The sequence below is a fragment of the Garra rufa genome, chromosome 2 (genome assembly GCF_049309525.1).
Source record: "Garra rufa chromosome 2, GarRuf1.0, whole genome shotgun sequence".
Taxonomy (NCBI): Eukaryota; Metazoa; Chordata; class Actinopteri; order Cypriniformes; family Cyprinidae; genus Garra; species Garra rufa.
The window spans coordinates 26,620,771-26,639,706 of NC_133362.1; the positions used below are offsets into that span (position 1 = coordinate 26,620,771).

The 18,936-nt window shown below is 35.2% G+C and overlaps 1 protein-coding gene and 1 long non-coding RNA gene across 4 annotated transcripts in view; one reads left to right on the forward strand and one right to left on the reverse strand.

Moving 5' to 3' along the window:
* Window positions 1-18,936, reverse strand: part of LOC141325364 (sorbin and SH3 domain-containing protein 1) — a 73,984-nt gene that overhangs the window by 43,954 nt on the left and 11,094 nt on the right. For all 3 annotated transcript variants that reach the window (XM_073833979.1, XM_073833978.1, XM_073833977.1), the window contains exons 2-11: window positions 11,382-11,424; window positions 9,473-9,559; window positions 9,262-9,378; window positions 8,261-8,376; window positions 6,346-6,493; window positions 5,455-5,603; window positions 5,281-5,341; window positions 5,068-5,142; window positions 2,626-2,655; window positions 2,453-2,549 (exon numbers count right to left, since the gene is read on the reverse strand). In XM_073833979.1, coding sequence (XP_073690080.1) covers window positions 2,453-2,549; window positions 2,626-2,655; window positions 5,068-5,142; window positions 5,281-5,341; window positions 5,455-5,603; window positions 6,346-6,493; window positions 8,261-8,376; window positions 9,262-9,378; window positions 9,473-9,503 — 824 coding nt within the window. In that variant the 5' untranslated portion in view covers window positions 9,504-9,559; window positions 11,382-11,424. The remainder of the gene's footprint in view (window positions 1-2,452; window positions 2,550-2,625; window positions 2,656-5,067; window positions 5,143-5,280; window positions 5,342-5,454; window positions 5,604-6,345; window positions 6,494-8,260; window positions 8,377-9,261; window positions 9,379-9,472; window positions 9,560-11,381; window positions 11,425-18,936) is intronic.
* LOC141325368 (uncharacterized) overlaps window positions 4,512-18,936 on the forward strand; it is a 31,762-nt gene continuing 17,337 nt past the window's right edge. Inside the window, exons 1-4 of the long non-coding RNA XR_012353766.1 lie at window positions 4,512-5,151; window positions 5,521-5,642; window positions 6,362-6,483; window positions 6,927-6,963. This is a non-coding gene — a long non-coding RNA (uncharacterized lncRNA). The remainder of the gene's footprint in view (window positions 5,152-5,520; window positions 5,643-6,361; window positions 6,484-6,926; window positions 6,964-18,936) is intronic.

Genomic DNA, 18,936 nt, shown 5'->3' on the forward strand with positions numbered 1-18,936 from the left:
GGGGCTATGTAACTACCATATGAGTTTCAAAACAGTCAATCCACAGTAAACTGCACACAGCCTGCTTAAACTAGCTGTTCATTTTCACGAGCCGCTGTGACTTCCGCAAAGATGTGACGTCCGATCTACTCAGTCACCGCCTTCAGTCACCTCCCCGAAAACCAATCACGTCCCACCCTCCTTTTGTCAAACCCAGACAATATCGTGTCCATAACATTGCTAAGCAACAACAACACGGAAACTAATCTAGAAAACCCTGTTTAGTCGATAGATGTCGAAACTACATCTTTGCACAGGTTTCAGAACAACGTGAATATAAGAGACCAGTGGCAGTCAACTTCAGCCTCTTTCACACAGCCATTCCGGTAAATACACGGATAATGTGTCCCATGATTTGTTCCGGAATTGTTTAATTTTGTTCAACCCATAAAGACATGTGACGTTTGGATGTGAGATGTAATGCGACGCGTACGTTTCACTAAACTGAAACTAACCTGAACAAACTGTGCTTCAGCGCTGATAGTGAGGAGCTGGCTCTGTCTGATCGCCACTTCATTCCACTTTGCACGTATTTTTTTGTCGTGAAGAGTCGCATGATAACGTGCATCATCACTACAACACTGCCTTTATGGTTCTGGCTTTTGTTCACACAGCACTCGTTCCCGTAATTTTCCAGAATCAGCGCGCATTGTGAAAGGGGCTTTACTAAAGCAACAGTTATGTAGCTTACTGCATTCGGTGTTTGAAAAAAAAAAAAAAAAACATTAATGATCATTCTGAAATATCCTGTTGAGTATCAGCAGGCTAGGCTCTCTCTATGGCTCTGGGTTCAGCTACAACGATACATGACCGTAGTTACCTGTGGTTGGCCTGGATGTGCGTCACTCAGAAAACAACAGGCCAATCAGAAGAGAGGCTCATGAATATTAATTAGATGGGCCAAAATCGACCTGTGTTTGACAGAGCTCCTAAAAAAGGAGCTGTAAAAATATATTGAGATGGATTTTGGCACTTATACCGCAAATATATATTCTTAAGGACATCAACAACTAAAATAAACCTCCAGAAATGTGTACAATATGGGACCTTAAGGTCTTCACAGCAACCCGTCAAAATAAAAGTTTAACTTGAAGAAACTATGACAGAAATATATTACTTAATGTAATGATAGTACTACTACTAATAATAATACAAGTATTATTAAAACATTACTTTTAAAGGAATATTTACCAGAAAATAGATACAACACAGTATTTCTGAAAAAAAACTAATAATACTATATAGTATAAATGAAAATATAGAAATAATGAATAAGTGATGTTATTGATTATTAAAATGTAATGAAACAATTATAAAACAATAAAAAAAGAGATTTGAGATTTTTTTCGATTATTAAAATTTAATTAATTCAAATGGAATACAAAAAATTTATAGAAAACTTGGTAAAAAATAAAACTGAATTTGAGAAAAAAAAAACATATTTCATAAGAGCTTTTTAAATTTAATTTTTGTTAAACTAATAATAAATTAAACTAATAATAAATTGTTTTTAAACTGTGTACCTTTCATGATTTCAATTAATTAGACATGATTTTTGATTAATATTTCTTAATTTAACTATTAATTTAACTATTGAGTCTAGAAAAATTTTCACAGAAAAATTTAAATACACAACAGTATTTCTAAAAAAAATACTATTAATACTAGTAAAATAATAAAATTTATATAAAAAAATAAAATCAATTAATTAGAGATGTTTTCGATTATATCAATTTAACAAAATGATTCAAATGGAATACAAAAAAAAAATATGGAAATCAGAATTTTGGCAAAATAATTTTTGGCTTTGAAAATTAAATATTTGTTAAACTTTTAATAAACTTCTGTTAAATTGTGTATGTTTCATGATTTCAATTAATTAGACACCCTTTTTAATTTTTATTTTTTTACCAGTCTAGAAAAATTAAAACAAAAAAACAAAATCCAGAAAAATTCAAATGGATTTTTTTTTTAATTTATCCCCCATTTTATTTTTGTTAATCCCCATTTTATGTATATGTCATGTATTCAAATTTATATTTGAATTAATTTCTTTATATATCCTTTATATATCTATATTTAAAATTTAGAAAAACACAAGGTGAAGACACTTTATGGTAATGACTTTTCTGCCATAAACTGATTACTGCAATAAACTGGAATCTATTATGAGTTTTAACACCAAACAGCAACATTTCCTAAGCCAACACATGCTTGTTAAGACAGCATGACAAATGCTAAAATTCTATGTTTCACATATTGAGGTTTCGTGAAGAAGAAATGTCATCATCTCTATGTTGAGCAACACTAGCATGGTGCAAGATTTCACACTCTAATATGAAAGTTTCAGGACTTCAGTCAATGAAATCTCCTTCATAAATCATAACATTTGCTTCATAGTGTCACGGCTCACCTTTGAGGTTTTAGGGAAGATGTGCGTGTTGGCACAGGCAGCTGTCCTCTGGAGCTCCCCACGTCGACAGCACTCTTGGAGCGAGGGACTGCCCGCACTGAAACACAACTTTCCATTAGAATTCATAGTGTAGTTTTAACTTCCTGTCACAGGATTAAAACAAAAACACTTACCATCTTCAACAGAATATGACGTCCTGTCATCTGAAAGAGTCAGAAAATACTTATTAGGTACAAATAAAACACATTTTTGTGAAACCTACAATATATTTATTTCACATTTTAAATGTATTCCTAGGGTAGTTTGTGACCTGTCTTCTCGTTGTGCTCTTCTTAGTATAGCCTGTGCTCTAAAGCAGCATCTCAGGAGGTATTCTAAACATCTAAAATATACTAGGTGAAAATGACAGGGATTAGTGGGACATATATAGCAGTCCATTATCAACTAAACAGCAGCTCCAAGGCAAGGCCACTTTAGTTCCACAGACGAATCCAACCAGTAGATGGCACTATAACCACAGCTGTGTGTTATTTTGATGCTGGAATATTCCATTAGCTGGTAACATACAGTACAAACAAGACATTTGCGCCACGATCTACTGAAAGGAGGCATTTCAAAGATGATTATTTAAGAAATACTTGCGACCTGCATTGAAATGGCATTGCTAACTGCATTCTAAAGAATCCAATGGATACACGAAGCCCATTAGGTGTGTGTTGTGACTGCTTTAATAATTCAGGAGAATGGTTCTTTAAAAGCACGTCCACGAAACACATCACAGAGGTATGAAAGCTCTTAAAATGGAGGTAATCAATCTGTGAGTTTTAAATACAAGGTGATTTGGTTTTCTCAGTGCGTTGAAAATAGCTCTATTGCCACAGCTCACCTTGGGTGCTGTGATGCCTCTTTAGGACAATCAATTTGTTGACACCGTGTACATATAAATCAGCTTCCATTGCAGAATGGAAACACGGTGGAGCCAACCAGTGGCGCATTTAACACCTTATTATTTAAACTGCGGCTATTCTCAGCCAAGTTTAGGGTCAGTAAGATTAAAAAATAAAAAGTAAACGATAATTGAATAATTATACTGAATTAATAGTTTTATTTAGAAAGGATGCACTAAATTAATCAAAATTGACAGTGAAGACATTTATACAGTTTTTCAAATAAATTGTTTCTTAGTCATGTTTCTTGCAACTTTTTATCTCACAATTCTGACTTTTTTCTCAGAATTGCGTGATACAAACTCACAATTCTGAATTTTCTCAGAATTGCGTGATATAAACTCACAATTGCGAGTTAAAAAGTCAGAATTGCATGATATAAACTCACAATCCTGACTTTTTTCTCAGAATTGCATGATATAAACACAATTGTGAGTTATATAGTCAGAATTGCATGATATAAACGCACAATTCTGACTTTTTTCTCAGAATTGCGTGATATTAACCTACAATTGCGAATTATAAAATAAGAATTGCGAGATATAAACTCACAATTGCGAGTCAGAACTGTGAGTTAAAGACTTGCAATTCTGACTTTTTTCAGAATTGTGAGATATAAACACGCAACTTTTGAGTTATAAAGTCAGTATTGTCTGATGTAAACTCACAATTCGGACTTTTTTTCTCAGAATTGCGTGATATTAACTTACAATTGTGAGTTATAAAATAAGAATTGCGAGATATAAACTCACAATTTTTCTTTTTTTAGAATTGCATGACATAAACTCACAATTGCGAGTTATAAAGTCAGAATTGTGAGATAAAAACTTGCGATTCTGACTTTTTTTTCAGAATTGCGAGATATAAACGCAACTATGAGTTATATAATTTTGTGATTTAAACTCACAATTCTGACTTTTTTCATCAGAATTGCGTGATATAAACAATTGCAAGTTATAAACATGCAATTCTGACTTTTTTATCACAATTGTGAGTTTATATCACACAATTCTGACTTTTTCTTTTTCTCAATGGTGAGTGTATATCTCACAATTCTGACTTAATAACGCAAAATTGCATGTTATAAAGTCAGAACTGCTATAAACTCAGAATTGCGGAATTGCGAGTCTATAAAGTCAGAATCGTTAGTTTATATCTTGCATTTCTGATTTCTCAGAATTGCGAGTTTATTTTTCAGAACTGTGAGTTTATTTCTCAGAATTGCTGTGGTGGAAACGGGCTTCCATAGTTTCTTGAGCATAAATCAGCATATTAGAATGATTTCTGAAGGATTATGAGACACTGAAGACTGGATTAATAGCTGCTGAAACTTCAGCTTTGCCATCACAGAAATAAATTACATTTTAAAATATATTAAAATAGAAAACAGCTATTGTAAACTGTAATAATATTTCACAATATTACAGTTTTTACTTTATTTTTGATCAAATAAATGCAGCTTTGGTGAGCATTAGAGACTTATTTCAAAAACATTTCCAAAATTTGGAACAGCAGTGTATATACTTTTATTTTGGTTTTCATTAACTGTACTGTATATGAAGTTACCCAGCACATACACAGGGATAAATGTGTTGCTTAATGACAGACAGAAAAGAGTGACATGGAGGGAAGTTCATAAATATCAGATTATATCTACTACTAAGGTACCTCTGGTTTTCAGTGGCCTGTCATTGCTCTCTGGAAATATGTAGGTGGGACGATATGGATTTTCTTCGACAGGCTCTGAGTAAGGTGAGTGAAAGACAAAACACACACTGACAAAGATGAATACCCACACAGATACATGACTGAAATGTGACCTGGACATATTCAGATTTGGACACACAACAATAAGTGTTGATTCCCAAGGTGCATCTTTACCTGGAACTTTGTGAATCTGTTTGAACATGTTTCTGTACCAGTCCTTTGACAACTCTGTGTTCTAGAAGAGAGAATTGTACAGATGGTGTTTTATTTATATAGGATTTTGGATATAGTTGTGTAGTCAAAGTCTGCACAGGTGTGTCCTGAGAACTAGAACTGGACATTTCTTACCCGTACTGGGACTCTGGGTGCCGAGACAGCTGAATGTTCAGACAGTCTCATTCTCTTTCCTTCCAGGTCGGCTGGAGTCTCAGAAAAAGATTTATTCAGGCTGACAGCAGGGCTCCGATTAGGGCCACTGCCCTGCTCCGCCGCAGCTTCTAAAAACACAACGTCCAGATAAAACACACACTGGCTTGGTACGTTCAACTGAAACCAATCTAGGACAAAATCATCAAAAGAATCACTGAATGATTTAAAGGAATAACTATTTGAACAGGATTTATTTTTCTTAGGAAAGCCAGATACATTTGCATTTCACAGACAAACTTTGTGATTTTAATCCTGTTGGAAACAAACAAGTTTCTGTTATTCTCACAATGCTTCTCCTCATTAATTTTAACGAATGTTGAATACCGTAACTAAAGCTACATTTCGTGTGGCTCTGACTGATGCAGCTTTATGAAGGATTTAGTTCTTTTTGCCAACTTTTAGAGTAAAATGACAGTTGATGCTTTAAAGTACTGCTTGCATCCTATCTGACATAAAAATAAAAAGTAATCAATATGAGGTATCCGAAATTGCTGAGCATGATCATTGTGGAAGCAGTTGTGCTACTTAATATTTTTGTGAAAAAACATGTTTTTTGATCAGGCTTCATTAATGTACAGAATATATTGTCGCTTTTAATCTATTTAATGTGTTGGATAAAGGTCCTCTCTTTTTATTTAAGAATCATATTGAATTTAAACTTTTGAAACATTTTACACAAAATGTTTAATCTCCACTACCATAACCACACACTCCCAACTCATAAGAGATATCATGAAAGCATTTAGCTTTTAATTGCACTTGATACTTGACTTTTGATCTCTCCAGAAGTATTGAGAGGCTGTTATTTACCTCTGTTGTGCTGCAGCAAGACGATTGTTGGGTTGACGCTGCTGGTGGGGGGATATGAAGAGGACACTTTGGCTGATGAGATAATAGCGCTCGGCTGATCAAGGCAGGACATGAGCTGAGACTGACTCTTACTTACAGGTGAGTCCACCTGAGGAGAACACACAAAAGCAGACACTCTAGTGTCACATACTGGTTGTGAAATACAAAAACTTTGAATTTACTAGGAGTCCTTGTAGGGGAAATTTGCATGAAATTTGCTTCACCAAACTTCTCTCTGAAGCAAACAATTGCTGCAAAGATTCCTCTGCAATGCTACTGATGACAGTGACAAATAATATAGAATTTTTAAAATTTATATAATGCTTAGCCAGTTTTAGAATATTATAGTACTTATTTACATACAATTGCTAATATTAATATATTTTATATGGTCAGTTTTCATATTAAAGGGATACTTCACTAATGAGTTGGTGGTAGCCATTGACTCCCATAGTATGCAAAAAATACTACATAAGTCAATGGCTTACCAGCAACTGTTTGGTTACCAGCATTCTTCAAAATATCTTATTTGTGTTTAACAGAAGAAAGAAATTCATACAGTCCTGGAACAACATAAGGGTGAGTAAATGATGGCAAAATCTTCCATTTTGAGTGAACTATTCCTTTAATTTAAGTTTTAGTAATTTTGTTATGTGCTTTTGTCAGTTCCTTAAATTAGTTTAAAATGTTCAATTTACAGTTAAAGTCAAAAGTTTACATACACCTTGCCGAATCTGCAAAATGTTAATTATTTTGCCAAAATAGGAGGGATCATACAAAATGCTAATTATTTTTTATTTTATTTATTTTTTATTCATTAACCCCCTGACTCTTAATGCATCATGTTTCCTTCTAGAGCATCAGTGAGTGTTTGAACCCTTTGTAATAGTTGCATATGGAGTCCCTCAGTTGTTCTCAGGGTGAAAAGATGGATCTCAGAATCATACAGTCATTGTTGGAAAGGTTCAAATACACAAAAATGCTGAAAAACCAAAGAATTTGTGGGACCTGAAGCAACTGTGGATCATTCAGGTAACAACACAGTATTAAAAATCAAGTGTATGTAAACTTTTGAATGGGTTATTTTTATAAATATACTTTTCCTTGTGGACTATATGTTAACATTGTTTATGTGAAATATCTTATTCAGGTCAGTACTAAATACAAAATAACATTTTTGTGTAATCCCTCTTATTTTGGTAAAACAATTAACATTTTGCAGATTCTGCAAGGTGCGTGTAAACTTTGTAACACTTTACAACAAGGTTTAATTTAATAACATAAATTACGTATATTATTATTAGAATTTATTAATGTTAGTTAATATTAAGTTTAAGTTTAACTAATGTTTAAGTTTAACTAACAAATGAGACCTTACTGTAAAGAGTTAACGCTTTAATTTATTTTTAACGTTTTAGTAATTTTAGTACTTCAACTTACTAACTTTTCTAAGCATTTTACTGTAATATTTGTATGTTATTCCAGATTTATTTCCAATAACAAGTTTATTATTTTATCAGTAATAGTTTTAGGTAACAATTACAAAACTTGCTAAACAAATAATTAGTTAAAAATTAGTTAATATGCAGAAATTACATTAATTTTCTCCGCTAATTCCCTAGTGTACCTTTAGGGACACATAATTGAACACAATGGATCAATACCATTATAAATGATAATACAAAATGCAAATTAATAAAATATTGACTACATTCTCTCACTGCACTCATTTAAATGATTTTAAGATTGAAGAGTTTCTCAGATCTTGGGATCAAGCGGTTTAATTAGCACTTACCTCAATCTCTAAATGGCATTTTTGTAAGAAAGCAAAGTAAAGCAGTGCTAAAAAGAAACGGAGTCAGACATGGTGACTCACCTTTGTTGGTGTCTCATTGACTCGAGATGAATTTAAATCAGCTCTGGTGTTGTTTACACTCCTCTCAGCCAGACTTGTTTCTGTGGCATCTCCATTGACCGCACCAAGCCATCCACCTGTAACAAATCCAAACAGTTTGGATTCTCAAAGGATCAGGCAATCTCCAAGGTACCTTTTAAAACCCAAAAAGGCATAAACATGAAACAAATCTGCCTCCTTTTGGCTGCAAACCTGTTCGTTTTTCAGAACTAACCACAATTTATGCCACAACAAATTCCTTAATCCTCTATTAAACGAATCACCAGCCAGAATCTGTCAGAAGTGAACCCCACAGAAAGTCTTCATCCACAGAGACGCTAATTTATGACTGGAAAAAAACGATTCTCTGAACTTTGTCAGAAGAACAAGGAGACCATTGAACCCACTGTAAGAAGTGTTTGTTCCAATGGCCTTTTTATTCCGGCACAACAACAATTAAGGCATCTCTCCCAAGTGCTGGCTGTGAGCCAGGATAGCCCCAACATGGACATGGTGAAAACGTCCACGCTCAAGGTCTCCGTTTCCACAGCTCAAAGTGGGTGTGAACAAAAGACGTCTTTGATTATTCCCTGCAAATATGAACATTCACTCAAAGCTATTTGAGCAATGAATTTGACTCTTAAACAATGCTCCGTTCTACAAAATATACAAATTTGTCTGTATAATTTACTGTGCAATTTAGCAAATAACCACATCATCCCCATTGACTCTCAAAACATAAATCCTTTCATCAACAGGAAAGGAGGAAGCTCAAGCAAGAAATTGTTCCTGTAAACAGAGATCTTTCCAGTTAATGGGGGTACAGAAAAAAATAAAGCACTTCTTAGTGCACATTATCTGCATCTACAAACATAACATAAGTAACATTATGACAGCACACAACAATTAGTCTGGCACTGTCCTGCTTTGTGCAATATATTCAAAGCACTCTCTTATTGACAAATCCTGCATTTCCGACTCACTTTTGGCAGAGTTGTTGGATAGCTCTTGGCTTGTGCCATCCTCATCATCGATGTGCACTAGTGTGGCCCTCAGAGTAACAGCACCCTTGCCCTTGCAAACACGGGAAGGGTCCAGCTCTGCAAAAAACATAAGCAAAGAAAGATTTTCAAGGCACTAAATAAAGTTTTAGATTACTCACAATCCCCTAAATCCTACAAATGCTGGTTTTACCAGTAGGCACGAGATCAGGCGAACTCTTCATGATCCTCAAAGGTGTTACTCGCACAGCAGATACAGTCCGCCGACAGGGTGGACGTGCTGCAAGACACACATAACCATAAGTTAGGTGTGGAACAAAAAAAGAGACTAAATAAAGCTATTATAATTGCATTTAATATAGTTTGTAACCTTCTCTGTGGCATTTTGGTTCGTGACCCAGCCGTTGAGAACCACTGCTTACTTTTACTGAGTTATTGTTAGACTTTATTGAGAACAACAGCTCTAATAATGGTCATATAGAGTCCCGAGGGCTTTTTAAGTTCTAGGAAGATTGTAATCACAGTGTTCTCTGAAGGCTGGCACAAATATCAAGGAAAGATGGATGAACGGAAGGAAATAGGGGGCCTGGCAGTGAGAATACTGATTCAACAATGACTCAAGCCAGAGAGTAAGACAGAGAGAGTCTGTTTGTGATTGCTTACTCATGAGCCTCCTGCATCAAGACATTAGACAGCTATTATTCCTTGCTACTGTCTTTTAGGTATTACTTAATGCAGTGTTTTAAAATAGGCTTGAACGATATCATATAGTGCACTATATGAGACTATATGCAGAGATTTAAAACTTGTGTGCTGAGAAAACAAGTGAAGGTCAAAAGTTTACATACACCTTGTGGAATCTGCAAAATGTTAATTATTTTACCAAAATAAGAGGGATCATACAAAATGATTGTTATTTTTTTATTTAGTACTGACCTGAATAGAATATTTCACATAAAATATGTTTATTACAAGAGTGAATAATAGTTGAATTTATAAAAAAATGACCCTGTTCAAAAGTTTACATACACTTGATATTTAATAGTTGTTGTATTTTTGTTTTGTTTTTTATTTAGTGATAGTTGTTCATGAGTCCCTTGTTTGTCCTGAACAGTTAAACTGCCCGTTGTTCTTCAGAAAAATCCTTCAGGTCCCACATTCTTTGGTTTTTTAGCATTTTTGTCAATTTTAACCTTTTTCAACAATGACTGTATGATTTTGAGATCCATCTTTTCACACTGAGGACAACTAAGGAACTCATATGCAACTATTACGGAAGGTTCAAATGCTCACTGGTGCTTTAGAAGTAAATGCTATGCATTAAGAGCCGGAGGTGAAAACTTTTGAACAGAATGAAGATGTGTACATTTTTCTTATTTTGCCTAAATATCATATATTTTTCATTTAGTACTGCCCTTCAGAAGCTACAGAAGATACTTACATGTTTCCCCGAAGACAACATAAGCTAAATTTATCATGATGTTCAATTTCAAAAAGTTTTCACCCCCCAGTTCTTAACGCATTGTGTTTCCCTTTGAAGCACCAGTGAGCGTTTGAACCTTCTGTAATAGCTACATATGAGTCCCTAAGTTGTCCTCAGTGTGAAAAGATTTCAAAATCATACAGTCATTGTTGGAAAGGGTTCAAATACACCAAAATTCTGAAAAAAACAAAGAATTTGTGGGACCTGAAGCATCTTTTTTGAAAAACAGCAGGCAGTTTAACTGTTCAGGTCAAACAAAGGACTCATGAACAACTATCGCTTAACAAAACAAAAAACAGCTGTTGATCATTCAAATCATTCAGGTAACATCACAATATTAATCATTTATACATTTATTTTTATAAATAATAAATTATTTTATGTGAAAGATCTTATTCAGGTCAGTACAAAATAAGAAATAACATGCATCTTGTATGATCCTTCTTATTTTGGTAAAATAATTAACATTTTGCAGATTGTACAAGGTGTATGTAAAATATTTGACCTCAACTGTATATGTGCATGTTTCATTCATGCCCATATAATCGTAAATAAAGGCCAGCCAGGCTTGTGTAGATGTAGAAACTTGATGGAGATATTGAAAGTGTGGCACGCTTACCAGGGGCTGCATCAAATTTCCCTGTGCCCTCTGCTGGAGAGCCCTGCAAATGAAAATGGGTGAAAGGAGAGATGAAGGGAGATGCTGAGACAGGGAACACAGTTGCTCAGCATGCCATTAGGAAAGAGAACAAAGAATATTGAGTGGCTGGCAATCAAGATTTCAGCAACTCAACAACAACACCTCAAATTTATTCCTTAGCATGCTTTCAACTAGTCGTAAAATGGCAAAAAAAGCTGGTGAAAAAAATATGGTTGGGTGATATGACCAAAATTATATCACGTGCCATCGCAATATATCGTCTTACTGCACAGCCCTAGCAAAAAGCATGACAAGTAAACAGTGATCACTCCAAAAAAAAAAAAAAAAAAAAAAAAACAATTGCTCAGTTTGTTGAAGTTGCTTGCTTGATTTACTTAGTATATTTAGGCCTGATCTCAATGGCTCTGAATATAAATATTTAAACTCTGAAAACAATCTGATTGGCTGGATTGTGAAATTTCGCCCGGAATAACGTTAGCAAACAGTCTTACTAATATGGTAAGTGTGAGGGTGCTGATGCATGAGGAGACTGACTATTCGTCTAACTAATGTGTCACACCTATGGCTGTGGTTAACGCTGAAACAAGATACAAACTGTTACAGAACATTGGCTGAGTAAGAAAATATGGGTCAATGCAAATGTATATGTTTCAGTGGCTGCCAATGGATATCCCCTGTAACAAATGAGTAAGTTGCTTTAGATAAAAGTGTCTGCCAAATTAGACAATGATTAGTATTTTAGAAACTAATTACAATTTGCCAAATGAAAGCTTTTATAAAAATATAACAGAGGTCCTGGATAATTGCAGATATTCCTGTAACATTTCTAATGGATCCCAATGTAAACATTAACCATCTGTCTCTATGCAGTGTGTTCTGTCTCATAGCCTAAAGTAAAAATGTCTGTAAGAAATCAGTTAATAATAAAACTTCACTTAAAAGATCACTTAATAGAGCCTATATCTTAATGAAAGTATATGATATATAAAACAAAAATATATAGATAGGAGATTCTTTCAGATGTTTACAGAATCGGCTGTTAGCACCAGCTTTACTCACTTGAAAATGGATATCATCCTAAATTTGGAAGTGTTGTTGAACAATTATGTAATAGCAATGTTGTAACTTAATGATACCCAAATATGCAGTTTATTTTAAATGTTTATATAGCATTCTGAAGTAGAAGCATTTTCCGTTGTAAATTTAAAAACAGGTCCAACAATAACAGCTGCATGCATCAATCCATCATTCAAGAGTCAGACGATTTAATGATCCTTAATACTTTGAATTGCTCCGCATGCTGCCTTTCTACAAGATATGCTAATAATACTGATTTAACTTAAGCTTTGAGGCATTTTAGTAACTAAACCCAAAGCCATAAACAGATTACTGCACATTAATCTTGTTAATATCAGCTTACCTATAGAGAACCTTCACCTTCAGAGAACCTCAGCCGAGCTTGGTTTAAAGACCTAACAAATACCCAAACACTGAGGGCGTCCTTTTAAATGTCCTTTGTTGCGGCCAATCATACAAATCCCGACTATGGTGTTCTGTTCTCTTCAAAGAACTGAACTTTAACAATGCTTTGCCTCTTTTAACTACCAAGATGGACCTGTCAGCACCTGCCACCTGGGAATGTGGCACCTACTTATGATGTGATGAACGTATTACAGCATCCTGCTTTCCATCCACCTCTCCATCCCTGTCTGGCATGCCAAGCACCTCATGAGGCTATGAACTATTTAAAGATAACTGCAAGATATTAGACCAAATATGTTATAAATCTGGACGTTTGTCATACTAATGTGATAAAGTACGGACTGTTGACTGTTTGATTGAGGAGTATCAGAATAGGGCATGGGCCAAGTTGGATTAGACACAGCTTCCTAACAGTAAACAGTGACCTGGGTGGTCATATCAAGGGCAAAGGCATGAAGACTGACAGTTCAGGCCACTCTAGTGTATTAAAAACACTTATGATGATTGCAGTCTCCGTCCAGTCTGCTAAAAATAAAATAGATCCGACATAGTCATTCACATAGATTGCATGCTAGAAATATCCTAGGAAATTACTTTTAAACAAAAGATGTCCTAACCAAGAATGACACAACAAAATAAAAAACAATAAAAACTCACTTTCAGAAGGAAAATTTCCTAATTATTTACTCAGTCCCATGTCATTCAAGATGTTCACGTCTTTCTTTCTTCAGTCGAAAAGAAATTAAGGTCTTTGAGGAAAACATCCCAGTATAGTGGACTTCAATGGGGATCAGCTGTTTGAAGGTCCGAATTGCAGTTTCAATGCAACTTCAAAGGGCTCTACACAATCCCAGCCAAGGAATAAGGGTCTTATCTGTAGCGAAACAATCTGTCATTTTTGTCAGGACCACTATCGTCAAAGATGACTGACAATTAGCATACAGTTTGGATTGGCGGTATGGTTCTGTTCTGGGCAATAACTCCCTGTGCATTCATGCAGCCCAGCATGGATAAGAGCAAGGAGAGCAGCAATAACCCCCCTAGGGTAAACAGAACAGAACCGACATAAAGGTATTGCAGATATCATTAATGTTCAATGAATTAATGTAAACATTTTTGAAATTAGTCATATTCCAAAGAGAATCAGAAGGCAGAATCTGAGTTTAAAGGGAGGAGTTGGGGATGGAGGAGGGTAATAAGATATTGAGCAATGCGAAAGCTGGTGACAGTACTGAAGGACCTTATATATGTGTGCTGTGATGGACCAGATGAGAGTCAGATGATGCAGGCTTGAGTAATGTGACAAAAAAAATGTATTCCTCAACTGGGATCATGTAGATGAAGCTTCACTAATACTGCAATTTGGACATTCAACCTGTTAATCCCCATTGAAGTCCACTATATAGAGAAAAATTCTGGAATGTTTTCCTCAAAAACCTTAGTTTTTCTTTGACTGAAGAAAGAAAGGCATGAACATCTTGGAGGACATAGGGGTGAGTAAATTATCAGGAAATTTTTATTGTGGAAGTGAACTAATCCTTTAAATCCTATTATTTGTCTAAGCCAGCCACGACCGCAAAAAACGGCCTCCATTGTCCATAATCACACTCCCTTATAACTGTACATTACATCAAATATCTTAAATCACCTGTATTTTTTGTCATGTCATGCAACAGTTTTGTGTTCAAACAGACAAATAGTGTGAACAGACAAATTGCTGTAAACTTGTTGCAATGCGCCTGGCAACCGTTACACTTGGTCCAGCCTGCCTTCTCAGGGCAAAGCTGTAAAACAGAGCAACAGTGGAAAGGCTCATGTCAGACATGGGTCCAAGTCTTTGTTTCAGAACCAAAACACTGGCTCAAATCTCACTCAAGGCCAGGCTGTAACTCTCAGGTCCACAGTTTTGGCTCATGTAGCTACTGGTGAGAAAAGGGGCGTCCTGCAGGGGCACTTAGCAGCTCAATAAATCAATTCCTCCACGGAGTCTCTTCCATTTCTGTACATTTTAGCTCACTGAAAGTCCAATACAAAACATTAATGTTTTATTTATAAAGACAAACTTTACAGTGACTGTAAATATATATCAATATATATATAATTTTGAACAGTAGAAGTACTGTAATACTGTAATAGATCTAACAGGACATTTCATGTAATTTTATAGTAAAACTGAATATTGTTAAAGGCATAGTTCACCCAAAAATGAAAATTCTGTCATTAGTTTCTCACCCTCATGTCGTTACAAGACCTTTGTTCATCTTTGGAACACAAATAAGATATTTTAGATGAAAAGCTTTCTGCATAGACAGCAACACAACTGACAAGTTCAAGGCCCAGAAAGGTAGTAAGGACATTGTTAAAATAGTCCATGTGACATGGACATCAGTCGAGTCAGTTTCGCAAGAGTACAACGACACATGTGAAAGACATTATTTGTGTTTTCTTTGCACACAAAAAGTATTCTCATAGCTTCATAACATTACAATTGAACCACCGATGTCACATTGACTATTTTAATGATGTCCTTACTACCTTTCTGAGCCTTAAACGTGTCAGTTGTGTTGCGGTCTTTTCAGGGTTTAGGAAGCTCTTGGATTTCATCAAAAATATTTTAATTTGTTTTCCGAAGATGAAAGGTCTTACGGGTTTGGAATGACATAAGGGTGAGTAATTTATGACATAATTTTTTTGGTGACCTATCCCTTTAAATGTACAGTTTTTAGAAATACCTCAAGCTGCTTTTTTCCTTAATTGCAATTATCACAGCATACTAACTCTACTCGCCCCATTTTCAAGCCACAGTCTGTTTTTAATTCAGAATACTATCAAAAACACATTGTAAAAAGTGGTGGTTATTTGAAGTTTGTTTTGTTTGATTTAGGTTGGTGTTAAATGGTATGTTATTGATTATAATCTTACATATACATTGTTTGCTAACATTTAAAAAATCACTAATAAAAACAATTAATTCAGACATTACATAAAGCACGTTTTTGGGTAATTATTTACAGTCTAGACAACTTATGAACAAAAAAAGTTCCTTTGGTGACCATTGTTTGCTAAATTTCCTCCCTTCCACTGGCTAATTTCTGTGAGCGACACCTCGGTCTGGTGAACGTCTAAAATTTCCTGCATATCAATAATGCTGCTGAAAGCCTTTTAAGAACTTGGCAAAACGCTGTGAAATTCAGCCAGATATTCCGGATTTTGAAGGCACAATAAAAGACTTTTCACATCAAATCTGTGAGAACTCTCCAACAATGAAAACATCCAGAAAAGTTAATAAGTCACAGCATTAGATTCTAAAGCACAGCTGAAGGTCATCATGTACTGTACACATCCCTCACTGTTTTCCATTCCATTATGCCAGTTCTATTAAAATAATAAAGGGGGTGACACAAGAAAAAGTACCATGATATTCCACCCAAAGAATCTCTGGGGATTGCCTCATTTTATTTCTGTGACAGCTTTTAAAGAGTCCAGCTTTAATACACAAAGGAGATCTACAAGGGGCCTGCTGTAGCTGGAGCGAGGGGTCGAAGGGGAGGGGGGCTCTTACGTAACACAGTTTGACTTCTGCTTTGTCAACAAATGGCAGAGGGGGGCAGAGAGAGAGAGACTAAAGCTCACCAGGATCACAGCAAACAGCTCCAAACATGGTTTGAGAGCAGCGCTGTAGAAGAACAACCGCGGGTGTTTAATTGAGAATAGCCCATCAGTACCATAAACATCTTCAGCAGACACACTGGACAGAAGCCTAGACTGTCCTACTCTCAACACATTTAAACAATGGCATCATAAAAGGAAATGTATTCAACCGTGGTATTTGCCTCAGCCACCATTCTTCCACACATGTCTTTTTTCAGAGCATGACATTAATGTCAGATAAACCTCTCAGCTATATTACGGAATAATTGGAAAGATAATTAATAACTGAAAAGGGAGCTAATAACTCAAAATAAACACAGATGTCGATAATGCTGATTATTAATGCTAATAATCAAAGTAGGGATGCTCATATTGACCGTTTAACCGTTAACCGACAGTAAGAATTTTAACCGATTATTACTATCAGTTAAACGGTTTAAAAGGGTTTTTTTCTATTCTTTTTTCTTTTTTTCTTTTTTTTACGTTTGCTGCATGGTGAAAGAAATAATGCTATTTGTAAGTTATCTGTTTACTCACGTGCGCATGTCGACACGTGCAGTGTGGCTGTACAGACATATTTCGCTTCACCTTTACTTAGTAAACAGATGTAGTATATGCAACTCAATGGCAAGTGGCGTTATTGGGTTATTAGAGAGTGAATCCGTGAGTGAATGTATTCAAATTCTGAATGAATTTTTAGTCTAGAAAGTGCGCAATAGGCGCTCCCGTTACAATCACTGGAAAGCTATCACTCATCCTAGAGTAGTTCATCGCAATCTCATAAAGTTATTAAAAAGTAATAAAATAACCTTTACACTGCACAATTAATCTCTTATTTATATAATGCCAACACTTTCTTTGTTTTAATAAGAGAGTTCGCGAAAGTGTAGTTTCAGCAAAACTGAAACCGGCACTTTGGTTGGTGAGTGGATTGTAACATAGCCTCCTCTGATTGGCCACAGTGATAATCAAATCAACATACATGTCTGTGATTGGCTATTGCTGAACGCTGTAAAACACGCGCTTCTCCACACGCATATGACAGTGGATGGAAGTCCCGAACCGCAAATTGAAAGGGTTTTTGTGATGGTGTTTTTTTTGCGGATCTAAGAGTTAACAGGCAGCGGTCCTGCCTATCCGTACAGCATGTGGACATGTTAAAAACTAGGCACACTGAGGTATCGGCTGGCCTGCTATATATTTTTATGTCCGACGAGAAGAATAAGACCGGTACAGTTAAATAAAAGGATTCAGTGTGTTTTAGTTTTGTCATCTTAATTAGGTAGTTATTTAATTTATACATATTTAGTGTAGGCCTATTTATATCCTATTCTTTTTTTTCATTCAGATTTTCTCTGTTCAGAAGCGCTGCTGATGCGTGATAATTTAAGTATGTCAATACAGTTTTTGTTGTTGCTCTGTATGCTGCTGTTTGCACGTTAAAATAAAACATTTGCTTGTATTTTTAATGTATCATCATCACATATACTCGTGCGTTTTATTTTTATTTTAAACTAATTTATTATTCTAATTTTATCAGTTAACGGTTAATGTTCGGATAACGAGCAGCGGTTGTCGGTCAGGAAAATTAACCGAAATGAGCATCCCTAAATCAAAGATTTGTGTGCTTATTTTGTTTTGCTCACTATTATGAACTCCTGTGGGCTTTCAGGAACACAAATGCATATCAAAACTGATTTTCTATTACAAAATAAGATTTTTGAAGCTGAACCATTAAGTATAGCTGGTAAGTTGAATTAATGCATTTCATACTGGCCTATACACAGTCACAGGGGTTTACTCCAATATGTCCTTTTCCCAGCATGCACAGGGAGATGAATAATTATAGCTGCCTTTCTTGACTGTTTGCCAGTTATATACATCAATTCTGTTCCTATGATTAGTAACTTGCTGTCTTGCAATGTCAAGAGTTTATTCTTCTATTAACATGGACTGTCTCTAGAGTGTTTATATGATGGTTTTTATGTGAACTGGTCAATAGTTTAAAGGCACAGTTCGCCAAGAAATGAAAATTTTGTCATTAATTACTCACCCTCATGTCGTTCCAAACCTGTAAGACCTTCGTTCATTTTCAGAACACAAATTAAGATATTTTTGATGAAATCCATAAGCTTTCTGACCCTGCATAGACAGCAACACAACTGACATGTTCAAGGCCCAAAAAGAAAGTAAGGACATTGTTAAAATAGTCCATGTGACATCAATGGTTCAAACGTAATGTTATGAAGCTACGAGAATACTTATTGTGCACAAAGAAAACAAAAATAATGACTTTTTTCAACAATTTCTTCTTTTTCTTATTTTATGTTCAACAGCTGAAAGACACAGATTTAGAACAACCTGAGGCTAAGTAAATTAC